The 23,923-nt window shown below is 39.2% G+C and overlaps 1 protein-coding gene and 1 pseudogene across 2 annotated transcripts in view; both read left to right on the top strand.

The window, feature by feature from the left end:
• Mdm2 (MDM2 proto-oncogene) overlaps window positions 1-21,610 on the top strand; it is a 33,005-nt gene extending 11,395 nt beyond the window's left edge. For both annotated transcript variants that reach the window (XM_048359924.1, XM_048359931.1), the window contains exons 5-11: window positions 2,776-2,825; window positions 12,152-12,219; window positions 12,341-12,437; window positions 15,604-15,764; window positions 18,109-18,270; window positions 18,776-18,853; window positions 20,973-21,610. In XM_048359924.1, the coding sequence (XP_048215881.1) occupies window positions 2,776-2,825; window positions 12,152-12,219; window positions 12,341-12,437; window positions 15,604-15,764; window positions 18,109-18,270; window positions 18,776-18,853; window positions 20,973-21,545 (1,189 nt within the window). In that variant the 3' untranslated portion in view covers window positions 21,546-21,610. The remainder of the gene's footprint in view (window positions 1-2,775; window positions 2,826-12,151; window positions 12,220-12,340; window positions 12,438-15,603; window positions 15,765-18,108; window positions 18,271-18,775; window positions 18,854-20,972) is intronic.
• LOC125361454 lies at window positions 1,770-2,203 on the top strand (annotated as a pseudogene).
• Window positions 21,611-23,923: the final 2,313 nt, after the last annotated feature.

The following is a 23,923-nucleotide window of genomic DNA, read 5'->3' as shown; positions in this document are numbered from 1 at the left end:
TCTGTGTTTAATATTCATTCATGTTATTTTATACTTGGCTTTGGGATATAAAATTTAACTTTATTAAGAAATAGCTTTTGATTTCATATTGGTTGTGTGTTTGATTTCCTAATAATATTTGGAGGTATAATTTCTAATAGGAAAAGCATAATCTTTAAGGTTATCCTTGATTCAGAGTCTTTAACTTCTCTTTCCTTCATGGGGTATAAAGATATTTCTTCCCACTCTCTTTTTTCAGTTTCTTTCTCTCTCTCCTCTCTCCCCCCCTCTCTCTCCCTCCCTCTCCCTCTCCTCTCCCTCTCTCCCTCTCTCTCTCTTTCTCTCCCCCTCCCCCTCCCTCTCCCTCCCTCCCTTCCTCCCTCTCTGTCTCCCTCTCTCCCTTCTTCCCTCTCCCCCCCCACATCCATAATTATCATTGATTTGAATCTTAAATTGAGAGATTAGAGACTGGGGAAATTACTGACTTGAAAAAGGATATGAATGGGAATATGATTTGTGGGTTTCAATTGCTGTATTGGAGGCTAAGGTGTGGCTCAGCAGTAGAGCTTATGTCTGATGTGTGAGGTCCTAGATTCTTTCTCCAGCACTGTAAACAAAAAAAGTATTAATCCTCAGGTAGAAATTAGATGGAGTGATACTTTCCCTTTAGCCTTGAGAATTTGTCTTACCTTTCTTCTGTCTGTCCTTCCGTCCATCCGCCCGCCTGCCGCCTTACCTTTTGCTAGTCCTGGGGCTTGAACTCACAGGGTCTGGGCACTGTCCTTGGCTTCTTTTTGCTCAAGGCTAGTGCTCTACCACTTGAGCCACAGTGCCACTTGCAGCTTTTTCTGTTTATGTGGTACTGAGAAATTGAACCCAGGGCTTCATACATGCTAGGCAAGCACTTTACCACTAAGCCACATTCCCAGTCCAGAAATGTTATCATTGGACTGGTAAACATTGCATGTTAGTTGAAAAACAAAAGCAAAAAGTCCTACATGAGTGAATACTGGGATAGGTGATTGTCGTCTTATTGGATTATAAGCTCCATGAAGGCAGAGATTTGTCAGTCTTTTGTTTCCCCAGTATCTAAAAAAGTGACCAAGTATATAATTACTTCTCAATCTGAATTTATTAAATAAATGCATACTGCTTTGCCTTTAAAAATTATAAGATCAAGAAAGTAAATCTATTTTTAATGAGTGTATAATGTGTTTGTATATTTGTGCAGGCACATGCATGTGTATATGTGTATATATGCCGGTCCTGGGATAACCTATTATTTTCAAAGGTAGTTTGCTTCTAAAGCACAGTGCTTACAAATTGTTAAGAATAGCTATGCTAATCTGCCTCCTGTTTGTGCACTTTCATTCCTTAGAGGTCATTTAATAAGGTTTAACAAAGGACAAATCAGGAAATGGAGCTGTGAGTCTTTGAGCTAGAGAAAGTAGTTTTGGAGCCATGATTAAAGTAGCTGTAGGGGGCTGGGGATATGGCCTAGTGGCAAGAGTGCTTGCCCCGTATACATGAGGCCCTGGGTTCAATTTCCCAGCACCACATATATAGAAAATGGCCAGAAGTGGCGCTGTGACTCAAGTAGGCAGAATGCTAGCCTTGAGCAAAGAGAAGCCAGGGACAGTGCTGAGGCCCTGAGTCCAAGTCCCAGGACTGGCCAAAAAATAAAAAATAAAAATAAAGTAGCTGTAGGGGCTGCACCTGAGGTGAAGGTCCAGGCCTTCGGGCGAGCATGAGACGCACTTCTGGTGGAGGCAGTACAGCAGCGCTAAGCCATGGCCAGTACAGTGGTAGCAGTTGGGCTGACGATGGCTGCTGCAGGATTTGCAGGCCGTTACGTTTTACAAGCCATGAAGCATATGGAGTGTCAAGTAAAACAAGTTTTTCAAAGCTTACCAAAAATCTGCCTTCAGCGGTGGCTATTACAGAGGTGGATTTGAACCCAAAATGACAAAACAGGAAGCAGCATTAATAATAGGTGTAAGCCCTACTGCCAATAAAGGAAAGATAAGAGATGCTCATTGACGAATTATGCTCTTAAACCACCCAGACAAAGGAAGATCTCCTTACATAGCAGCCAGAATCAATGAAGCTAAAGATTTACTAGAAGGTCAAGCTAAAAAATGAAGTAAATTTATGATAAATTTTAAGTTCATATTAATTTTTGAGTACCAACTTTTTATAATAAATGCCTCAAATATAAAGTTTTAAAAAGTGATTTAGAGCTGGGGATATGGCCTAGTGGCAAGAGTGCCTGCCTCATATACATGAGGCCCTGGGTTCGATTCCCCAGCACCACATATACAGAAAACGGCCAGAAGTGGCGCTGTGGCTCAAGTGGCAGAGTGCTAGCCTTGAGCAAAAAGAAGCCAGGGACAGTGCTCAGGCCCTGAGTCCAACCCCAGGACTGGCCAAAAATAAATAAATAAATAAATAAATAAAAAGTGATTCAGCACAAACAAGCTAAATCATCAAACCTTTGGTATATTTTATTTAACTTGAGAACATTAAAATATTATAGAATTTGGGGCTAGTTTTCAATAATGACAGATGTACACCACTTGAATAGAAACACACTTAGCAAATAAAAAAATAAAGTAGCTGTATATGAACGTTATTATGTCTCTTAATTATGGTGCTTTTAGGACCTAGGATCTTATTAATGATATAATGTCATTGAAACTGTATGTGTTCATGCTGAATATACTTTGAAATCTTGTTGAATCCAGTTTAATATATTTTTATTTTAAAATGTATATTGATTTTTTTTCTTTTTACAAGGAAAATATATACAATGATCTACAGAAATTTGATAGTAGTCAATCAGCAGGGTAAGTTAAATTTTGAACACCAAATGTATAATGTTGTGATTATGAATGAGCTCACTTTCCTTGGTCAAAGTTCTCATTTGTAGGGCTGTTGATTTCCAAGTATATTTTCATTTTTAGATTACAAACATTGAGTTGGGAAGAGATATAATGTTTATCATAATATTTATGAGCTAACTCTGACACATTATAGCTCTCCTAAAACCCGTCCCTAAAATTAAAAACGGCTCCTGCTGAATAGCTCATGCCTGTAATCCTAGTTACTCAGGAGGCTGAGATCTGAGGACCACAGTTCGAAGCCAGTCTGTGTGATTCTTTTATCTCCAATTAACCACCAAAAAGCCAGAAGTGGAGTTGTTGTTCCTTAAGAGCATTAGCCGTAAGTAGAAAAGCCAAGTGAGAGTATGAGGCCTTTTAATTCAAGCCCCAGTACTGGCACATGCACACAAAAAACAAAACAACAAAAAACTACTCTTAGAAACTGATAGTTTTCAGAATGATTTGACTACTTTTTGATCCCACCATTCCATATTCAAGTTTTCTTTTTCCCCTCCTCTTCTGCAGCTAATATACTAAGGCAAAATTTCTGGATAATACAATCTATGTTCTTAATTTTAGAAAAATCAGTATAATGTTTTACTCTTTTTTTTTTTTTTTTTTTTTTTTTTACTTGGGGTGTTGGGATTTTTTTATTTGTTTATTAATTGAACATAAATTTTTTTACAAGGTGTTGTGCAAAAAGGGTACAGTTACATAGTAGGGCAGTGTGTACATTTCTTTTTTTTTTTTTTTTTAATTTTTTTTTATTATCAATTGAACATAAATTTTTTTTTTTACAAGGTGCTGTGCAAAGAGGTTGCAGTTACATAGTAGGGCATTGTGTACATTTCTTGTGGTATCTTACAACCTGTTTTCCCATCCCTTGTCTAGGTCAGGTAGACCCATATGCAGTATACAATGTATCAAGCACATATACAGTGATCACAGACTTGGTCTCTACTGTCTCTCCATCTCCCTTTGTTAACAGTCATATATCAGGGAGATCATGCCCCTTTGTTTTCTGTGTTCTAGGCTTGTCTCACTCAACATTATTTGTTCGAGTTCTGACCATTTCCCTGCAAATAACAATATTTCACCATTCCTAATCGCTATGTAGTATTCCATTGTGTATAAGTACCATATTTTTTGGATCCATTCATCTGTGGAGGGGCATCTGGGTTGTTTCCAAATTTTGGCTATTGTGAATTGTGCTGCGATAAACATGGAAGTACAAATGTCCTTTTGATATCTTGGGTTTTGCTGTTTAGGATAGATGCCTAGGAGTGGTATGGCTGGGTCATAGGGTAGGTCTATATTGAGCTTTTTGAGAAACCTCCATACTGTTCTCCAAAGTGGCTGTACTAATTTGCACTCCCACCAACAATGGAGAAGGGTTCCTCTTTCCCCACAGCCCCTCCAGCATTTGTTGTTTCCTGAGTTCAGAGTATAGGCCATTCTAACTGGGGTGAGGTGGTATCTCAGGGTTGTTTTTATTTGCATTTCCTTTACTAGCAGGGATGTTGAGCATTTCCTCATGTGTTTCTTTGCCATTTTTATATCTTCTCTTGTGAAGTCTCTCTTTAGCTCTTTTGCCCATTTCCTAATAGGTTTATTGGGCTTGGAGGGGCTTAGTTTTTTGAGTTCTCTGTAGATGACCGATATCAGGCCTTTGTCTGTTGCTGTGCTGGTAAATATCCTTTCCCATATCGTTGGCTGTCTTTCTGTTTTGGTGGCTATGTCCTTAGCTGTGCAGAAACTTTTTAATTTGTAGTAGTCCCATTTGTCGAGTCTTTCTCCTATTTGTTGTGCCCCTGGGACTCTATTCAGGAAGTTCCTTCCTATGCCTATAAGTTCTAGTGTCTTTCCTACTCTGTCCTTCAGTAGTTTCAAGGATTCAGGTCTGATGTTGAGGTCCTTGATCCATTTTGAGTTGATCTTGGTGCATGGTGATAGGCTTGGGTCTACTTTGAGTTTTCTGCATATGGCTGCCCAGTTCTCCCAGCACCAGTAGTTGAAGAGGCTATGTTTATTCCATTGTATGTCTTTAGCTCCTTTGTCGAATATCAGTTGGCTGTAAGAGTGCGGTTTTATTTCTGGGTCTTCAATTCTAATCCACTGGTCTTCCGATCTGTTTTTATACCAATACCATGCTGTTTTTGTTATGATGGCCTTGTAGTAGAGCTTGAAGTCTGGTATGGTGATACCTCCTGCACTATGTTTTTTGCCTAGAATTGCTTTGGCTATTCTAGGTTTTTTGCTGTTCCATATGAATTTATGGATTGGTTTCTCTATTTCAGTGAAGAATGTGGCTGGGATTTTGATAGGTATTGCATTGAATTTGTATAACAATTTGGGCAGTATGGCCATTTTCACTATATTGATTCTGCCTACCCATGAGCATGGGAGGTCTTTCCATCTCCTTGTGTCTTCTTTGATTTCCCTTATTAGATTTTTGTAGTTTTCATTGAATAGGTCCGTCACGTCCTTGGTTAAGTTGATCCCTAGGTACTTTATTCTTTTTTTGGCTACTGTAAATGGAATCGTTTCCATAATTTCCTTTTCTGTTTGTCTATTGCTGGTGTACAGAAAAGCTGCTGACTTTTGTGGATTGATTTTGTATCCTGCTACTTTGCCAAATTGGTTTATTAGATGTAGGAGTTTGGGTACTGAGTTTTTTGGGTCCTTGAGATATAAGATCATGTCGTCTGCGAATAGGGATAACTTGATTTCTTCCTTGCCGATGTGTATCCCTTTGATGTCCTCCTCTTGCCTTATTGCTATGGCTAGGGATTCCAGTACTATGTTGAACAGAAGTGGGGAGAGTGGGCATCCTTGTCTTGTTCCTGTGTTTAGGGGGAATGATTTAAGTTTCTCTCCATTTAATATGATATTAGCAGTTGGTCTGTTGTATATGGCTTTTATTGTTTTGAGGAATGTTCCCTCTATTCCTGTTCTCTCCAAAGCTTTTAATAGGTATGGATGTTGTATTTTGTCAAAGGCTTTTTGGGCATCGACTGAGATAACAATGTGATTCTTGATTTTAGTTCTGTTTATGTGGTGAATTACATTGATTGATTTACGGATGTTGAACCATCCTTGTGACTGAGGGATGAAGCCTACTTGGTCATGATGTATGATATTCTTGATCACTTTCTGGATCCTGTTAGCTAATATTTTATTGAGGAGCTTTGCATCTGTGTTCATTAGTGATATTGGTCTGTAGTTCTCTTTTTTTGTTGGATCTTTGCCTGGTTTGGGGATGAGTATGATATTAGCTTCGTAGAATGAGTTCGGGATTTTTCCCTCCGTTTCTATTTCGCGGAAGAGTTTGAGGAGTATTGGAATTAGCTCCTCACTAAAGGTTTTGTAGAATTCATTGGTGAATCCATCTGGGCCTGGGCTTTTCTTAGTAGGGAGGTTCTTGATTACCTCCTGTATCTCACCGTAAGTTATTGGTTTATTTAGTTGATTTATTTCTTCTTGGTTCAGTTTGGGCAGTTTGTACTTCTCTAAGAATTGATCCATTTCTGTAAAATTATTGTTTTTTGTTGAGTAGAGGTTTTGGAAATAGCTCCTTATGATTGTTTGAATATCGTGTGTATTTGTTGTAATTTTTCCTGTGGAGTCCCTGATTTTACGAATATGAGTCTCTTCTCTTCTTTTTTTTGTGAGTCTTGCAAGGGGTCTGTCAATTTTGTTTATTTTCTCAAAGAACCAGCTTTTAGTCTTATTTATTTGTTGAATGGTCTTTCTATTTTCAATCAGATTTATCTCTTCTTTAATCTTTGTAATCTCTCCCCTCCTAGTCGTTTTAGATTCTGTCATTTCTTGTTTCTCCAGTTGTTTTAGTTTCATCGTGAGGGTATTCACCTGCTCTGCTTCCATTCTTTTAATGTGGGTACTGAGTGCAATGATCTTGCCCCTCAGTACTGCCTTAGCTGTGTCCCATAGGTTTCTTTGTGATGTGTTTTCTTTGTCATTGTGGCTTATGAATTCGTTGATTTCATCTTTAATTTGATCTGTGGCCCAAGTGTTGGATAGCAGCGTGGGGTTTAGCCTCCAAGAGTGTGTATAGGCTCTGTGGTATCCTTTGTTGTTGAGGGTTACCTTTAATCCACTGTGATCAGATATAATACATGGGATGATGTCAATTCTTTTGTATTTGCTGAGGTTCTTTGTGTGGGCTATGACGTGGTCTATTTTGGAATATGATCCATGGGCTGCTGAAAAGAAGGTGTATTGGGTCTCTGTAGGGTGGAAGGTTCTATATAGGTCTGTTAGATCCATTTGGGCAATGGTGTTATTTAGGTCCTCAGCTCCCTTACTAATCCTCTGGGTGTTGGATCTGTCTCTTGGAGAGAGAGGAGTATTAAAGTCACCCACTATGATTGTGTTTGCATCTATCTTGCTCTGTAATTCTGTGAGAATTTGCTTGACATATGTCGGGCCTCTTTTGTTCGGTGAGTATACATTTATCACCGTGATGTCTTGATTCTGGATTTTTCCTTGTATCAATATGTAGTGTCCTTCTTTGTCTTTTTGAGTGGACTTTAAAGAGAAATCCAGCTTGTCTGAGATCAGGATGGCTACACCTGCCGTTTTGGTGGGTGCATTTGCTTGGTAGATCTTGCTCCATCCTTTCATTCGAAGCCTGTTTTTGTCCCTTGCTGTAAGGTGGGTCTCTTGTAGACAACAGATGTCAACTTTTTGCTTGCGGATCCATTCTGCCAGTCTGCTCCTCTTGATCGGGGAGTTTAAGCCATTTATATTTAAAGAGATCAAGGATAAGGGTGTTTTTTCTCCTTCCATTTTCTTGTTGGGCTGTTTTTTCCTGTTGTTTTTTTTTTTTTCTTCTTGTCTTTAGTGAGCTTGTGTTTCTGCTGGACTTTGGCTATTGAAGTTTCTTTCTGAATCTGTCTGTGTGTCTTTTACGATCTCTGTTGGGTGGGCTTCCCCTCTTAATATTCGCTGTAGGGCTGGTTTTTTATTCACATACTCCTTTAGCTCCTCTTTGGTGTGGAAAGATCTGGTTCTCCCTTCGAATGTGAACTCCAGTTTCGCTGGATATTTGATCCGAGGTTGTAAATTGTTATTCTGAAGTACTTGGATGGTGTTCTTCCACTCACTTCGAGCTTGGTAAGTTTGTGTGGATAAGTCGGATGTTATTCGAATCCTCTTCCCATTGAAAAAAGTTTCCTTCTTCGCTTTGGCTGAATTCAGAATTTGCTCTTTAATCTTGAGGTCTGTAGTCTTGAATATTATGTGCCTTGGGGTGGTTTTCCTGGGGTCTGGCCTGCCAGGTGTCCTATAGGCTTCGGTTACCTGGATGGGGTCCCCTGTGAGATTGGGGAAGTTTTCTGCAATAACTTTATTGAGAACATGATTAAGCCCTCTGCTCTGATATTCGGCTCCTTCTTCTATTCCAATTATGCGCAGATTATATCTCTTGTCTTTGTCCATTAGTTCCTGGAGTAATCTTCCCTGAAGCTTCACCTTTTCTTGGAGTGTGGTCATTTTCTGGTTGTTGTCAGCTGCTTCATCGTCCAGGCGAGAGATTCTGGATTCCATATGGTCCACTCTTTGTGTTATGGTTTCAATTGCAGAGTTTATGGATGTCAGAGAGCTATTCATGGTTGTCATATCAGCTCTGATCGTGGAAATTTCTTCCTTTAAAGAGTTGTATTTTAAATCTATTTTTTCATGCATTTCAATTCTCAGGGTGTGGAGATTTTCTTTAAAGGCGGCTTGCATTGTATCCATTTTTGCTTCCATTTCTTTAAACGAGGCTTGCATTGTATCCAGTTTTGCTTCCATTTCTTTCTTGGCTTCCTGGGTGTCCTTCCAGATTTCCGCTCTAAACTCCTGGAATTGTTTTCTGATTTCATTTCTGACGGTTTCGATCATTCCTGTTAACATGTCCTCATTTGCTTTTTTATTCTCCATCTCCTCTCCAGTCGTGCTGCTTTTTGGAGCTGGCGAGTTGGCTTGTCCTTTGATGAACTGAGTTATGTTTCTTTGTGATTTGCGCATCTGGAAGTCTGTGTAGATCTTCCCTCCCTTCTGTGTAGGCGTGTCTGCGTCAGCAGGTGCTGTCGCTGTGGCCCCGCCCACCAGTGCAGGGCACGCCTATCAGAGCGGGCGCTTTCGCCGGGGCCCCGCCCTCCTGTGCACTGTGAGTCCCCTACAACAGGCACTTAAGTGGGGTCTGCCTCCCAGAGCGAGCCCTGGGTTGTTGGGTTGTGCTTGCGCCCTCCCGCGAGTCCGTTGGGGGGGGGAAGCAGTATGTGTGGGGCCCAGTGGGATCGACTGTCCGGGTGTGGCTTGGCACCCTCAGACCTCGCCTCCGCTTCGAGGAGGGGGAACGAGATCAGGCTCAGGTGACCCTGCTGGGCTGGTATTGCCCACCAGCGCCTGTGATTTTAGTTGTAAGAGTCCGCAAGGTCTAGGCGCCTCGGGTGGGGCTTGCCCTGCCGGCCGTCCCTGGCCCCTGTTGGGAAGGGGACGGGGCCGGTTCTGCCAGTTCAGGAACCTTTGGGGGCTTGGGGCTGTTCCGCCCTTCCCCTGCTAGACTGGCTTCCCAGTGCCTGCTGGGAGCTTCCCGCCTGATTTGGGGAATCTTTGTTCCCACGGGAGTGGGGAGGGGGAGGGAGGGAGATATATCGTCTTTGTCGGGCTTGGGTCTCCCGTTGGGGGAAGGGATTATGGGGGACTCACTTTTGCTGCTTTGTGTGTGTGTCCCGCACCGCCGTTGGCCCTTCAGGGGTTGGCGAAGTGTCGTGGTGGCTCCCCCGTTCCCTCTTTCTGCCGCGCTGGGTTCCCTTGTCCGAATCCGGTGTGGACCCGAACTTCTCGTCGCTGCTGGGTGTGTCTTGGTCCGCACCCTGCTTTGTGTCCGTGGGGTCTCCCGCTATATGGATTCTGCGCTCCTGGCAACCTGTCTGCCGATCGCCGGGTTTCCCTTTCCCAGCCTGACCCTGTTTGGGCCAGGGCCGGCTGGTGGGGGGAGGGTGCCCCGATGAATCTCCGGCTCCGTGTAGGTTTTCGGTTCTTCTTTTTTGCTCCTTTTTGTTTTCCTGCGTTTCTCCACTGCTTCTGGATGCTGGTTTTGCTGGGTTCTTGGTGGAGTGTTGGGTGTTGGAGTTCCCAGCTCGCTATTCAGTTGGTGCGAGTCGGGGTGCCTCCCTATTGTCTCGGCGCCATCTTTCTCTCCTGTCAATGTTTTACTCTTAATGTAAAAAAAGTTGAACTATTATAATGTATCATTTCAAAATGTTAGTGCTCAAGCAAGACTTCACTATGAAATCATGTTTCCAAGGTAGTGAAGAGTATTTGACTGTGACTTTGTATATATACATACCCCAAATCTGGAATTTTGATGCTAAACATCTAACTGCATACTATACGTCTCTGAGTAATAAATTTGAGTTCATTCTCTTTTCATCAAAATTATTTACCTTCCTAAAGTTTGTTTCTAGTGAATGGTACCGGGCTGGGAATATGGCCTAGTGGTAAAGTGCTTGTCTCTAGTGAATGGTATCATGTACTTACTCACCCAGGTGGAATGTTGTATATCAGACCCTAGGTCTTGTTTTTCTTTCATTTATGCCATTTATGTTTATTGTTTTAACATTTTGTTTTGAATATCAAACTGTACCAAATTATGAGCCATTTATTTGAAGCCCCAGACCTGGGGCTTGGACTCAGGGCCTGAGCACTGTCCCTGGCTTCTTTTTGCTCAAGGCTAGCTAGCACTCTACCTCTTGAGCCACAGCACCATTTCTGTTTTTTTCTGTTTATGTGGTACTGAGGAATCGAACCCTGGACTTCGGGCTTGTGAGGCAAGCACTCTACCACTAAGCCACATTCTCAGCCCCAGTTGTTGTTTTTTTATTTTATTTATTTATTTTTTTGGCCAGTCCTGGGCCTTGGACTCAGGGCCTGAACACTGTCCCTGGCTTCTTTCTGCTCAAGGCTAGCACTCTGCCACTTGAGCTACAGTGCCACTTCTGGCCGTTTTCTATATATGTGGTGCTGGGGAATCGAACCCAGGGCTTCATGAATACAAAGTAAGCACTCTTGCCACTAGGCCATACTTCCAGCCCCATGGGTTTTTTTGTTTTTTGTTTTTTGTTTTTTGGCCAGTCTTGGGCCTTGAACTCAGGGTCTGAGCACTGTCCCTGGCTTCTTTTTGCTTAAGGCTAGCACTCTGCCACTTGAGCCACAGAACCACTTCTTGCAGTTTTCTATACATGCGGTGCTGAGGAATTGAACCCAGGGCTTCACGTATACAAGGCAAGCACTCTTGCCACTAGGCCATATTCCCTGCTCATTTGTTGGTTTTCATATCTTTAATTTTTCTGGATGTGCATTGCAGTTGTCTTAATACTTTTGAGTATTAGAATTGGTATTAATATTATGTATTATTTTAACCCTTCCGAATTTTAGTAGAGATTGAACCTATGACCTTATGCATGCTAGGCAAGTGCTCTACTACTTTAGTTACAGTACAATCTCAACCCTATTCATTGTATTTTGAGAACAGATCTTGTGAAATTATTCAGATTGGCCTTGAGTTGCAATCTTGCTTTAGCTTTCTAAGTAGCTGGGATTTTAGACATGTGCCATTACAGCTGACTTTTCTACTTTTCCACTCTTCTCATAGGAGTTTTATGATTGCTCCTAAGAGATAATAGTTCTCTGAGCTAGGAAATTAGTTTTATTACTTGATCTAGAAACTTCTAAGTGATTAGAAACTTGCAAGACTGCTGTAGGAATGATTTTGAAGTAACTGGGAAGAGTGTGTGATGGCATTCTTTGTTGAAATCAATGCTGTTTGGCTTAATGAGTAGGGCCTTTTACACCCTGACCCTGCTTTTATTCCAGTATAATAAACTGCAACAGGAACTATTTATTGGATTGTTTCTGGATGCGTAAACACATGTAAACGTGGTATTTTCTTGGTCTGGAATGTCTTTCCTAATCCTACTTCCATATACTCTATTATAAAATCTTTCCTGAGTCTTTAATCCTTAAAACTCCCTCTCTGCTATCATTATCAAATAATTATTGCTATGTTTTCTTTGCTAATATGCCATATGATAAGAGTTTATTTACTTTCATGTGTTTTCTTTTTAAAATTGAATTCTTTTATTTTTGTCTCCAGCATTTAACATGTGAGTAGCTTTTGGGAAATGTTTAATGTTTGTTGAAAGGTTAAATTGTATATGGGGTATGTGTTGACCTAGTATCTCTTGAATTGCTCTGTTTATTGTGTTTTTATTTTCTCTTAGAAACATCAGAATCTGTCACATCTATGAATGAGAACAGATGCTATCTTGAGAGTGGGAATGATCAGAAGGTAATCTGAACATATTTATAATGTTTCTTGAAAATTGAAAGGAGTGTATAAAGCATACTTTAGCTTCCTGATGTTAGAAGTTTAGTTTGTTGTATTTTATTTTATTTTTTTGGATGCTTAGGGTCCTGGGCAAGAGCTGCAGGAAGAGAAGCCTTCATCTTCACATTTGGTTTCTAGATCATCTACCTCATCTAGAAGGAGAGCAATTAGTGAGACAGGTAGATATGAATATTTGGCAAATTAAACAGTGGTTTGATATTCTTTCTCTAGTGAAATGAGCTTAACTTTTAAGCTTAATGAAATTGTTTTTTGTTTTGTTGTTGTTTAGTCAAATTAATTCTATATTTTTTCCTTCAATGCTGTAGACCAAACCATGCATGCAGGCAAATGCACTGTCACTAAACTATATCCCAAGACTGGGTTGGATGAGTTTCATGAATTTCTAATATTTTATAGTTTTATTTGGTTTACAAATTATAACAACAGGTGATTATTTTATTCAACTGGAAGTAATCATTACCTAGGTGTGTATTACCAAGATAATAGGAACAAGGTTACAAACTCTTAGCCATACTATCTTTGTCATTATTGCAATTTAGCTTCCATTCCACAAGACTAGCACTCTGCCACTTGAATCACACCTCCATTGCTGGCTTTTCAAGAATTGGAGTTGAGGGCTAGGAATATGGCCTACTGGCAAAGGTGCTTGCCTCGTGTACATGAAGCCCTGGGTTCGATTCCTCAGTACCACATATATAGAAAATGGACAGAAATGACATTGTGGCTCAAGTGGCAGAGTGCTAGCCTTGAGCAAAAATAAGCCAGGGACAGTGCTCAGTGCTCAGGCCCTGAGTTCAAGCCCCAGGACTGGCCAAAAAAAAAAAAAAAGAAAGAACTGGAGTTAAGAGACTCTCAAATTTGTCTGCCTTGGGCTAGCTTTGAACTGAAATCTAGACTAGCCTTCTGAATAGCTGGGATTGCAGGTGTGAGCCACTGGCACCTGGCCTTCAATTTCTATTTTATTTTTGGTATGAGATCTTGGTGTGTAGTCCAGACTGATGTGGAAGTTCTCCTGCCCTCAGCTTCCTAAATGACTGGGTTTACAAATATGTACTGCTATATCAGACTTCAAATTGTTGTTTTTATTATTATTATTGACAGTCCTGGGGCTTGAACTCAGGGCCTCAGCACTTCCCTGGCTTCTTTTTGCTCAAGGCTAAGCCCTCTGCCACTTGAGCCACAGTGCTACTCTGACCTTTTCTGTATATGTGCTGCTGAGGAATCGAACCCAGGACTTCATGTATATGAGGCAAGCACTCTTGTCACTAGGCCATATTCCCAGTCCTTTTATTATTATTTTTACTAAATCCTAAAACACTAATGAGTTTTAAATAGGAGGTAAACTTAGAAATTAAAGAGAGGAACCAGGTGTAATTGGGTCATACTTTCTAGCTACTGAGGAACCTGAGACCTGGAAGACCAAAGTTCAAAGCCAGCTAGGCAGAAAAGTCGGTGAGACTATCTCCAGTTAACCAGCAAAGTGTTGGAGGCATGGTACAAGTGATAGAACATCAGCCATAAGCAAAAGCCAAGCAAATTCAAGGCTTTGAGTTAAAGCCCCTCGTACCAGTACATACTTGAAGAGAAAACAGGCGAAACTTTTTTCAGAGAAAAGATGAGGCCATTGTTTTCTATTTAGTTATGATAAGTAAAGTTATGAATCCAGTGTAAAAAAAAGAGTAGAGAAAGTGAAATAGAATATAAGGACTAGAATTTTAAGTGTTAACATCTTTGTTGCATTAGGATTACTCTAAGATCAATAGGAGAAATATTAAAAGTTCAAATTGAAAAAGGGCAGAAAAGTAGGAATACCTTTTTCTCACAAGGATTATGAATGACAAGTATGTGAAGACAATTTTGGCAATTTTAGCATTATCAGTAATAAAAATCTAGTCTCTTAAATTAACAAAAACCTTATCCTTGCTCATTTGTATATTGGCACTAATAACTGTTAAGGCCCATTGATATGAATTGGTTATATCTTTATGAATTATGAAAAGACTTAGATTTCTTACCATTACCCTAGTGTCCAGTTTTAGGAGTCTATCCTAGGGATATAATCAGGTAAAAGCAAGATTTATGTATAGAAATATTAGTTGGGTGCTAGTAGCCTGTACTCCTAGCTGCTCAGGAGGGTAAGATCAAAGAATCCTACTTCTAAGCCAGCACAGGAAGAAAGTCCCTGAGATTCTTAACTCCAGTGAGACACCAAAAAGCCAGAAGCTGGGGTAGAGTGCCTAAGTGCAAACATTCAGGGACTGCACTCAGGCCTGAATTCAAGCCCAGGACTGGCAGTAAAAAACAAAGAAACATAAAATATTTAAGAAAAAAACATAGAGCATGAGTCAAATGTGTTTTTGGTTTTTTGGGTAAGGCTTAAAATATTAAAACCATGGCCTTGATTTTGTATGCTAAGCAAGAACTATATTGCTGAGCTAGCCCCCTAGTCTTTTTTTTTTTTCAAGGAAGTAGCTAAATTATTTTGCATTAATATAAGTGTCAGTTATTTCAATGGTAGCATTATAGATTATTTATATTTTTGTCTTTTTCCTCTTCTTAACTTTTTCCTCCTCCTATTCTTTTTTTCTTTACTGCTATAATTCAACCTTGGGCCTTGTGGATGCTAGATAAATGGTCTACCATCCACACTCCTGGCTCCTCTTACAGGTTTTTTGTATTGAATCAAATATTATTACCCTAATAATCGGGGGGGGGGGAGTCCTGTTGTTGCAGTTATTTTTGTATGTGTGTGTGTGTGCACTCACGTGTGCCTGCTTGTACAAACTCAAGGGCCTTGCAGTCTCCTACAAATTTTTGGCTCACTGATTGGTAAAAGCTCTAGATGAATTGAGTTTATTATGACTTACTGTAGAGATAAAATTCTTACTGGGAAGCTATTGTTGGTACGGGGGTTTAAAAGTAGGGCCTGGGTTATCCCTTAGACTTCTCGCTCAGAGCTGTTACTTGAACTATAACTCAATTTTTGTCTTTTTTGGTGGTTAATTGGAGATAAAGAGTTTCATGGACTTTCCTGTCTGGCCTGCCTTTGAACTGCAATTCTCAGGGCTCAGGCTTCTGGGTAGCTACTATTACAAGTGTGAGCCACTGGTACCTGGCTGGACATCCTTTAAAAAACACAGTTTTCTGCTATAACTCTAAGACAATTCTAATAAAAAGTGTTGGCTTTTGAAACATTAATAACAATTTACTGTTTTTCTGTGTTTTTATTGAAATTCAATTTTATTTCGTATACGTACTCAAGACATCTCAACTTCTGAACCACAGAACAGAATTTAATTACCCATTTTTCTCCTTACTGTTTAGAGGAAAACTCAGATGAATTATCTACTGAACAACAAAGGAAGCGCCACAAATCTGATAGTATTTCCCTTTCCTTTGATGAAAGCCTGGATATGTGTGCAATAAGGCACATGTGTCGTGAAAGAAGCAGTAGCAGTGAATCAACAGAGACTCCCTCAAATCCAGTAAGTTTTTTATTTTAAATAAATCAAGGTTCTTAAAAACTTTTAAGTCTGAGGGGCTGGGAATATGGCCTCTTGCCTCATATACATGAAGCCCTGGGTTTGATTATTCAGCCCCATGTATATAGAATTTTTAGGGTAAGTGTCTTAAGTGCTGGGAAGCATAGCTTAGTAGTAGAGCACTTGCTTTCCTAACATGTACAAGATCCTGGCAGTTCAGTCCCTAGCACCACCCAAAACATCCATAGAAAACATCAAAAGAACTTTTAACCCAGCCATAGCTTCAGTTTTTAACATTTGGAATACATAAGTCTAGACATAAAGAAAAGTGTATTTACTAGTAGCTCTGAAATGTAGGCATAATATTGCATGGATATGAAAGAGTAATTATTTGCTGATAATTTATGTGCCACTAAAACTCCAAAATATCCCAAATGACAGTATTATTGTTAGCAAAATGCTTGACAAGTGAGATATTTTCTCCATCATGAAACATTTACCTTAAAATTTATCCATTTCTAGGAATCAAAGTCGGCCTTGTTTGTGCTTGGCCAGTCTTCTCTACCTGAAGTTAATCCCTAGCCCTTTAAAATGTTTTACAAATTGAAACCTTGGTGATACAATGATGCTTATAGTTATTATTCTGAATAATAGTGAAGATTTTATATTTAGAACACTGAACCAATGTGATAAAACCTCATTATTTCTTTTTACGTATTCTTGTATTTCTGTACGTTCTGTGCATTTTTTCTTTCAAAGCAATTATGTAGAGTACAGATGTTCTCCAGAGTATGTACTTACTCATATAAGCCACCAGATGGCATGATGAGCTCCTATGCAGTCTGCAAACAAGTTCTATATTTAGTAAATGTGTCATATCTTTGCCAGGTTTCATATTTGGCATTGGCTGATACAGTGGTAGGTAGATGTGGTTCCTGACTTAATGGGAGATGGGTATCAACAATTAAAGTATTTAATTAGTCCTATGAAAAACTATAGGTTCTTAAAAGTGACTATGCATGATCTGAAAGTTCGATCTAGTTAAAACTTGATGAGTACACAAACTTTTAAGTGTGGTTTTTCTCTTTTTAAAAACATTGTCATTCTCAAAGTTCATTGAAAAAAAATTAAAGACCAAATTTGTGTGTGTGTGTGTGTTAATTGGTGTTGAATTCAGGGTTCAAGGCGGGAGCTCTGCACCTTGAGGCATACCTTCATTTCCAGCCTTTACTGGTTAATTGGAGATAAGTCTTACAGACTTTCCTTCCCAGGCTGGCTTTGAAACAGGATCCTTGAGCCATGGGCACCTGGGTTGAATATGTCTTAACTAGCACTCTGTCTTTCTGAATATATAAGCGTGATTAAAACTGGCATTAGTTCAAGTACCTATATTCCATGAGAACCATGGAATTATGCCTTGCATAACTTATGTATGAATATATCATCAATAACCAATAAGTAGTAAAGATAATTAAAAGTTGAAAGGCTGTGTGTATATGTATTGGTAGAGGTTTAGCCAAAGAAAGATGAGTAGGATTTAGAAACTATCAAATTAATTCAAGTTAGTGAAGTAAAGTATAGAAATACAAGTGTCAAGGGAACTGTAGATATGATTGGATTGTCCACATATTTAGTAAGGGAGGAAGGGATCTAGTTAGAGATGAAAGTGTTTAAAAGAGTCAGACTATTTTCCTTCAGTGCAGGGGACTTTTCCTATGTGTAATGGGATTTTGAGTAGGGAAAAAATATTAATGTATAACTGAACCTTAATCTAGTGCCAGTGTTGTATGGGTCTGAGGAGGAAACAGGCACAAGATCTTTTTATTTTATTTTATTTTTTTTTATTAATTGAACATAAATTTTTTTTACAAGGTGTTGCGCAAAAAGGGTGCAGTTACATAGTAGGGCAGTGTGTACATTTCTTGTGATATCTTACGACCTGTTTTTCTATCCCTTGTCTAGGTCAGGTAGACATATATGCAATATACAATGTATCAAGAACATATACAGTATTCACAGACTTGGTCTCTACTGTCTCTCCATCTCCCTTTGTTAACAGTCATATATCAGGGAGATCATGCCCCTTTGTTTTCTGTGTTCTAGGCTTGTCTCACTCAACATTATTTGTTCGAGTTCTGACCATTTCCCTGCGAATAACAATATTTCACCATTCCTAATCGCTATGTAGTATTCCATTGTGTATAAGTACCATAATTTTTGGATCCATTCGTCTGTGGAGGGGCATCTGGGTTGTTTCCATATTTTGGCTATTGTGAATTGACAGGCACAAGATCTTTAACAGGCTAAGAAATAATGTATACTAAGTTTTCTTTTTTCTTTTCTTTAGGATCTTGATGATGGTGTCAGTGAACATTCAGGTGATTGGTTGGATCAGGATTCAGTTGCTGATTCTGATCAGTTCAGTGTAGAATTTGAAGTTGAATCTCTTGATTCAGAAGATTATAGCCTTAGTGAAGAAGGACAAGAACTCTCAGATGAAGATGATGAGGTAATTTTCCCTTCTAGTTAGATTAGAAGATTATTAAATGTTTTCTGTGTTCATTGACTTTGATGAGATTGAAGATGTGTTCAGACTCATTTGAAGTCCTTTTCATGGCTTATTCAGAATAGAATATTGGTTTGTGGACTTGAGACTTTCATAATTACTTATTGTCCAACTAACTATATCCTTCTATTACTAGTACCAAGAAGTTAGTAGACTTTAATGAGCCTTCAGTTCCCTTTTAATATTAGCTTGCTTCTTATAAAATCAACACATTCAAATAGTTAAAATTCAAATATCCCTAAAACTGTTTAATCTGTTAGCTTTTGCCAAGATGAGTAAGGATTTCATTTTCTACTATTTTCCTCCTTTATACTCACTCCATTTTGACCTTTGTCTTAGAATTTTTCATACATGGTAGTACATTGCTATTTGTTTATGACATTGCTAAGAAGCCTTTCTGGTTTAAGTTTAGTTTAAAAGGTGACTAGTGACTTGGTTTTTTTGGTAGGTATATCGAGTTACTGTGTATCAGACAGGGGAAAGTGATACAGATTCATTTGAAGAAGATCCTGAAATTTCTGTAGCTGTAAGTATATGTGTACTTTTTTTAAGGAATAAAAAAATACCATGGTCAAAATTGGAAAAATGTGTTTAATTTACTTCCTGAAAAGAGGTGATTTTTATAAAATTAGAAGTTTTAGCCTGGTACCAATAGCTCACACTTGTAAATCCTAGCTTTTCCGGAGACAGATCTGAGAATTTCAGTTTGAAGCTAACCCTGAGAGTAAAGTCCTCAAGTTTTATCTAATAAGCAAAAATGAAAGACTAGAGGTGTGGCTTAAATGTTAGTGTCAGTGATGAGAGAAAAAACAATGTGAGAGTGCAAGGCCCTACATTTTTAAACTTTTTTTTTGGTCAGCCTTGGGGCTTGAACTCAGGGCCTGAGCTGTGTCCCTGAGCTTTTTCATCAAGGGTAGTGTTTTACCACTTTAAGCTATAGCTCCACTTCCAGTTACCTGGTGTCTAATTGGAGATACGAGTCTCATAGACTTTGCTGCATGGGTTGGCTTTGAACTGGGATCCTCAGTTTTTAGCCTCCTGAGGAGGCTAAACCTCTAGGATTACAGGCATGAGCCACTAGCACTTGACTTAAACTTTTTTGGGCCTGGCAATTGAGCCCAGAGTGTTGTACTTACTAGGCAATCACTATGAGCTACATCCCATTGGTTTTCTGTTGGGAATTCGAACTTCAGTGTTTTATTTGAGAGTTCCATTGCAAGATTTTATCTTTGGATTTTGGAGTTAGTAGAAACCACCTTTGACAACTTAAAAGAAGCAGTATGGGGGCTGGGAATATGGCCTAGTGGTAAAGTGCTTGCCTCATATATATATGAAGCCCTGGGTTCGATTGTGCAGCACCACATATATAGAAAAAGCCGGAAGTGGCGCTGTGGCTCAAGTGGTAGAGTGCTACCCTTGAGCAAAAAGAAGCCAGGGACAGTGCTCAGACCCTGAGTTCAAGCCCCAAGACTGGCCAAAAAAAAAAAGCAGTATGGGAGAATGGTCTTCATCCTTAGTGCTACTATGTCATGTCATTGTTCATAGTGGGAAGCACCTCATAGCAGGTTTTATATGTAAAGTGTTCTCAGGCAAGAAGATAGTGACATGTTCTGTAAAGAGGTAGAGATGTAGAGGAGTTTGTCACCCTTTTTTTAATCAGTTGTGGGGCTTGAAGGGCATATATTTTGGATTGTGACCAGGATTGTAGGCTTTAGCTAGTAGTGGCTGCTGAAAATAATTGTTTTTGGCATTTCCCTTGTCTTAAGGATACTCAGTCACTGCTGGATTACAAGTATTTCCTATAGGAGACAGGTTTCATCTAGATTGATTGGGAAGAATCTGTGCCCCGTGCCTAGGAATGAATGAGCCTTTATAAAGGAATTGGGTGTAGGCTTTAATCCAGAGGAAAGATCCTACAGTACTTGCTTCATCTAGTTGAGTCAGCTAACATCTGTGTATCATATAACTTTATAACTGTATGATTAATATTACACTGAAAACCATTTTAGTTGTAGGATTTTCCAGCATGGAAAAAGTACTTTAAAATTAAATTACAATCACATACTTGAGGAGACACTGTTGACTTCTTCCAGACTCCCACTTCCAGTGTTGTCTTTGTGTGTTTCCCCACCCCTCCTTTGTATAGCAGTTCACCCCCAGTACTTAGTCACAGTGTGATACCCATTATTTTACATTTCTTCTGTATGTATGAGTGTGATCTACTCTTTAGTAAATACAGTATTAACTGTAGATTTCATGTTGTTTTGTTGACTGTTTCATGTGGAACATGAAATGCTGCCAGGTCCTGGTGGTGCATACCTGTAATCCTAGCTATTCACATGGCTGAGATTTGAGGTTTATGGTTTGAAGCCAGCGCAGGCAAAAAAGTTTGTTAGACTCTCCAATTAACCACCAAAAAAGCTGGAAGTGGAGCTGAGGCTCACATGAAAAAGAGTGCTGGTCTTGAGAGAAAACACTCAGTGCCAAAGCCCTGAGTTCAGGCCCCATGACACGCATCAACAAAACAAACATGAAATGCTGAAAATTAAACCATGTGATAGTTTCTACTTTTGACATACTGAAGTTGCTAGCCTGATAAGTAGCTAAAGTGGTAGAGAAATTAAGTCTGTCTTATTTCATTAAAGGACTATTGGAAGTGTACTTCGTGCAATGAAATGAATCCTCCCCTTCCGTCACATTGCAACAGATGTTGGGCCCTTCGTGAGAATTGGCTTCCAGAAGATAAAGGGAAAGATAAAAAGGAAATCTATGAGAAAGCCAAACTAGAAAATTCAGCTCAGGCAGAAGAGGGCTTAGACGTGCCTGATGGTAAAAAAATGATGGTGAGTGAGTCCAAAGAGTCATGTGTTGAGGAAAATGAGGATGAACTCATGCAAGCTTCCCAATCACAAGAAAGTGAGGACTATTCTCAACCATCGACTTCCAGCACCATTATCAATAATAGCCAAGAAGACGTCAAAGACACTGAGAAAGAAGAAACACAAGATGAAGAAAGTATGAAATCTAGCTTTTCTCTTAATGCCATTGAACCATGTGTAATTTGCCAAGGTCGACCTAAAAATGGGTGTATTGTTCATGGTAAAACAGGACACCTTATGTCATGTTTCACGTGTGCAAAGAAGTTAAAGAAAAGGAATAAGCCCTGCCCAGTATGTAGACAACCAATTCAAATGATTGTGCTAACTTATTTCAGCTAGCTGATTCGTTCCTCAAAATGGAATTATATATTGTTAACTTATATAGCCCTAAAAATATATAAACAACATAGATTTTATTTTACTCTACATATTCAAAACAAAGTATATGGGTCCATGGAAAGTTCTTTGTAGTGTAATTTGCCTATTTTGGGAGGAGAAAGTGAATATTCCTTTCAAAAAGGAAAATTTCCTATTATGTTTTATCTTTGAATTTCAATGTGTTATATATAGTGGCCATCTTTTATCTTTTTCTCTTATAAGGCAATTTTCTGTTACATGCGAAGTATCTGAATTTTTAAAACTCCAAGACCTCTTCTCTCCCCTTCCCCTTCCCCTTTTGATGCTGAGGATTGAACTCAGGACCTTGTACACTTGGGCATACTAGGCAAGCACTTTACTACTTCCACTATACGACAGGGCTCATTGCTTCCTTTGTGGGGCACCATCCTCCTACCTCCACCTCCTAGTAGCTGGGATTACAGATGTGCACCACCATGCCAGGCCAAGACACATGAACATACTTTTCATGTAAGAAGAAAAAGTATATATAATGATGTAATATTTGTTTTAGGTACTCCTATTAAAGTTGCCAATCCTTAGCTCTCTTTAGAAGTTGTGTTATATTTGGTGCTATATAAGTAAAAACATCTTTATTTTTCAGGCTTTTTACTATAGTGTGGGATACAGTAATGTTATCAGTTGAGGATAGCCATTAGCCCTAAAAAGAATTAAAAAAAAAAATAGTGCCAGTCCTGAGGCTTGAACTCAGCCTGGGCTCTGTCCCGGAACTGTTTTTTGCTCAAGGCATTCTACCACTTGAGCCATAGACCCAATTCCAGCTTTTTGGTGGTTAGGTGATAAAAGTCTCCTAGACTTTCCCATCTGGCTGACTTTGAACTGCTATCCTCAGCCTCCTGAGTAGCATTACAGGCAATTGAACAATGCCTGGCTCAGACTTTTTTCCCCCAGTCATAGGGCTTGATCTTAAGGCCTGGGCACTGTCCCTGAGCTTCTTTTGCTCAAGGCTAGTGTTCTGCCACTTGAGCCACAGTGCCACTTCCAGCCTTTTTTGTTTATGTGGTACTGAGTAATTGAGCCCAGCGCTTCGCTAGGCAAGCACTCTACCATTGAGCCACATTCCCAGCCCCTGGCTAAAACTTTTTTAAGGCTCCCTTTTTTGAAGTGTGGAATTTTCCTGGGGCATATCAGGTTCTTTTCCACACTTAATTAGGGTTTCATGGAATCTGTTGTTCTAAGTTGGAACAACTGTAGGACACTTGGAAGTACCTTCTTGGCCTCAATGGCCTCTGATAGTTGTTTTAAGTTTCAGATTTGTGCTTGTGTCTGGTTTTAGAAACCAATAAATTGAGAAGGATTATTTCAGAAATTTGATAAACAATTCATTTAAAAACTAGCTGGAAAGGTGATAGTTTGTCCACTTTCTGTTAAGAAAGAATTAGAATACGACACTATAAAACGATCTTTTAGACCATGTATATTGACTTCTTGATTTAAATTAAGCATCTTCAGAAAATGAAAAATAATCACCTTGATCTTAAGGCTCCAGTCCTGTGTCTGACATTTTATATATATTCCTCAATTAGATCTGTAAGTTTAGAAGAGATCCAAGGATAATTTTGCATAGCCTTTTTCTAGCAGTCAATTGTTGAGTAAAAGAAAAGCACCTCTCTGCCCTGACTTACCATTGATAGCATATCTTAAATGGGGGGAAAAAAACAGCAGATGGGATCAATATTTTAGTATTCATGAAGTAAAGGAGAGAGCTTTAATAATTTGGGACTTAGTACTTCAAGAAGAAAAGAGCATTAAGAAAAGTTCATCCTTCTGGGGAAAATTAGTAGATGATAACTGATGCAAATTAAAGTGCCTGCCATGAATGCTGTCGACTCAGCATTCAGCTGAACAGATTGTCTCTCATTGTACATGCTTATTTATGGGTGGCTAATCTTGTTTGTCTAAATTTTTAGGTTTAGTATATGACTTATTTATTTATTTGCAAATAAATGATGAAGAACTGCAAGAATGTGATTATTGGCTCTTATAAAGTTGTGGATTTTTTTCCTAGTACTCTTCTGTTTGTGTAATCAAAGACACAAACTTAAATGTTTTTCTTGGGAGTGACTGTGCCTTTCTGCTTTAGAAAATACATGTCATTGGGTAGCTTGATACAGTTTTGGAGCTTTTGAGAGCTTGAATAAGAGCAGGTTGATGTGCCAGGTGAGTGGGGCTGAACATGCTATTTGCCCTATATGCTATTCACTTGGACACCAACTAGTAGGCTGAATAGCTTTTTCACAAGAGATAGTGTAAGATTTGGGCCTATTGTAATTGCCTGTTTCTGTCTCTAGTCATCTTCT

This window comes from Perognathus longimembris, chromosome 1 (assembly GCF_023159225.1).
Source record: "Perognathus longimembris pacificus isolate PPM17 chromosome 1, ASM2315922v1, whole genome shotgun sequence".
NCBI classification, from domain to species: domain Eukaryota; kingdom Metazoa; phylum Chordata; class Mammalia; order Rodentia; family Heteromyidae; genus Perognathus; species Perognathus longimembris.
Note: the sequence above shows the minus strand (reverse complement) of the source record. Positions and strands in the feature narration are given on the sequence as shown.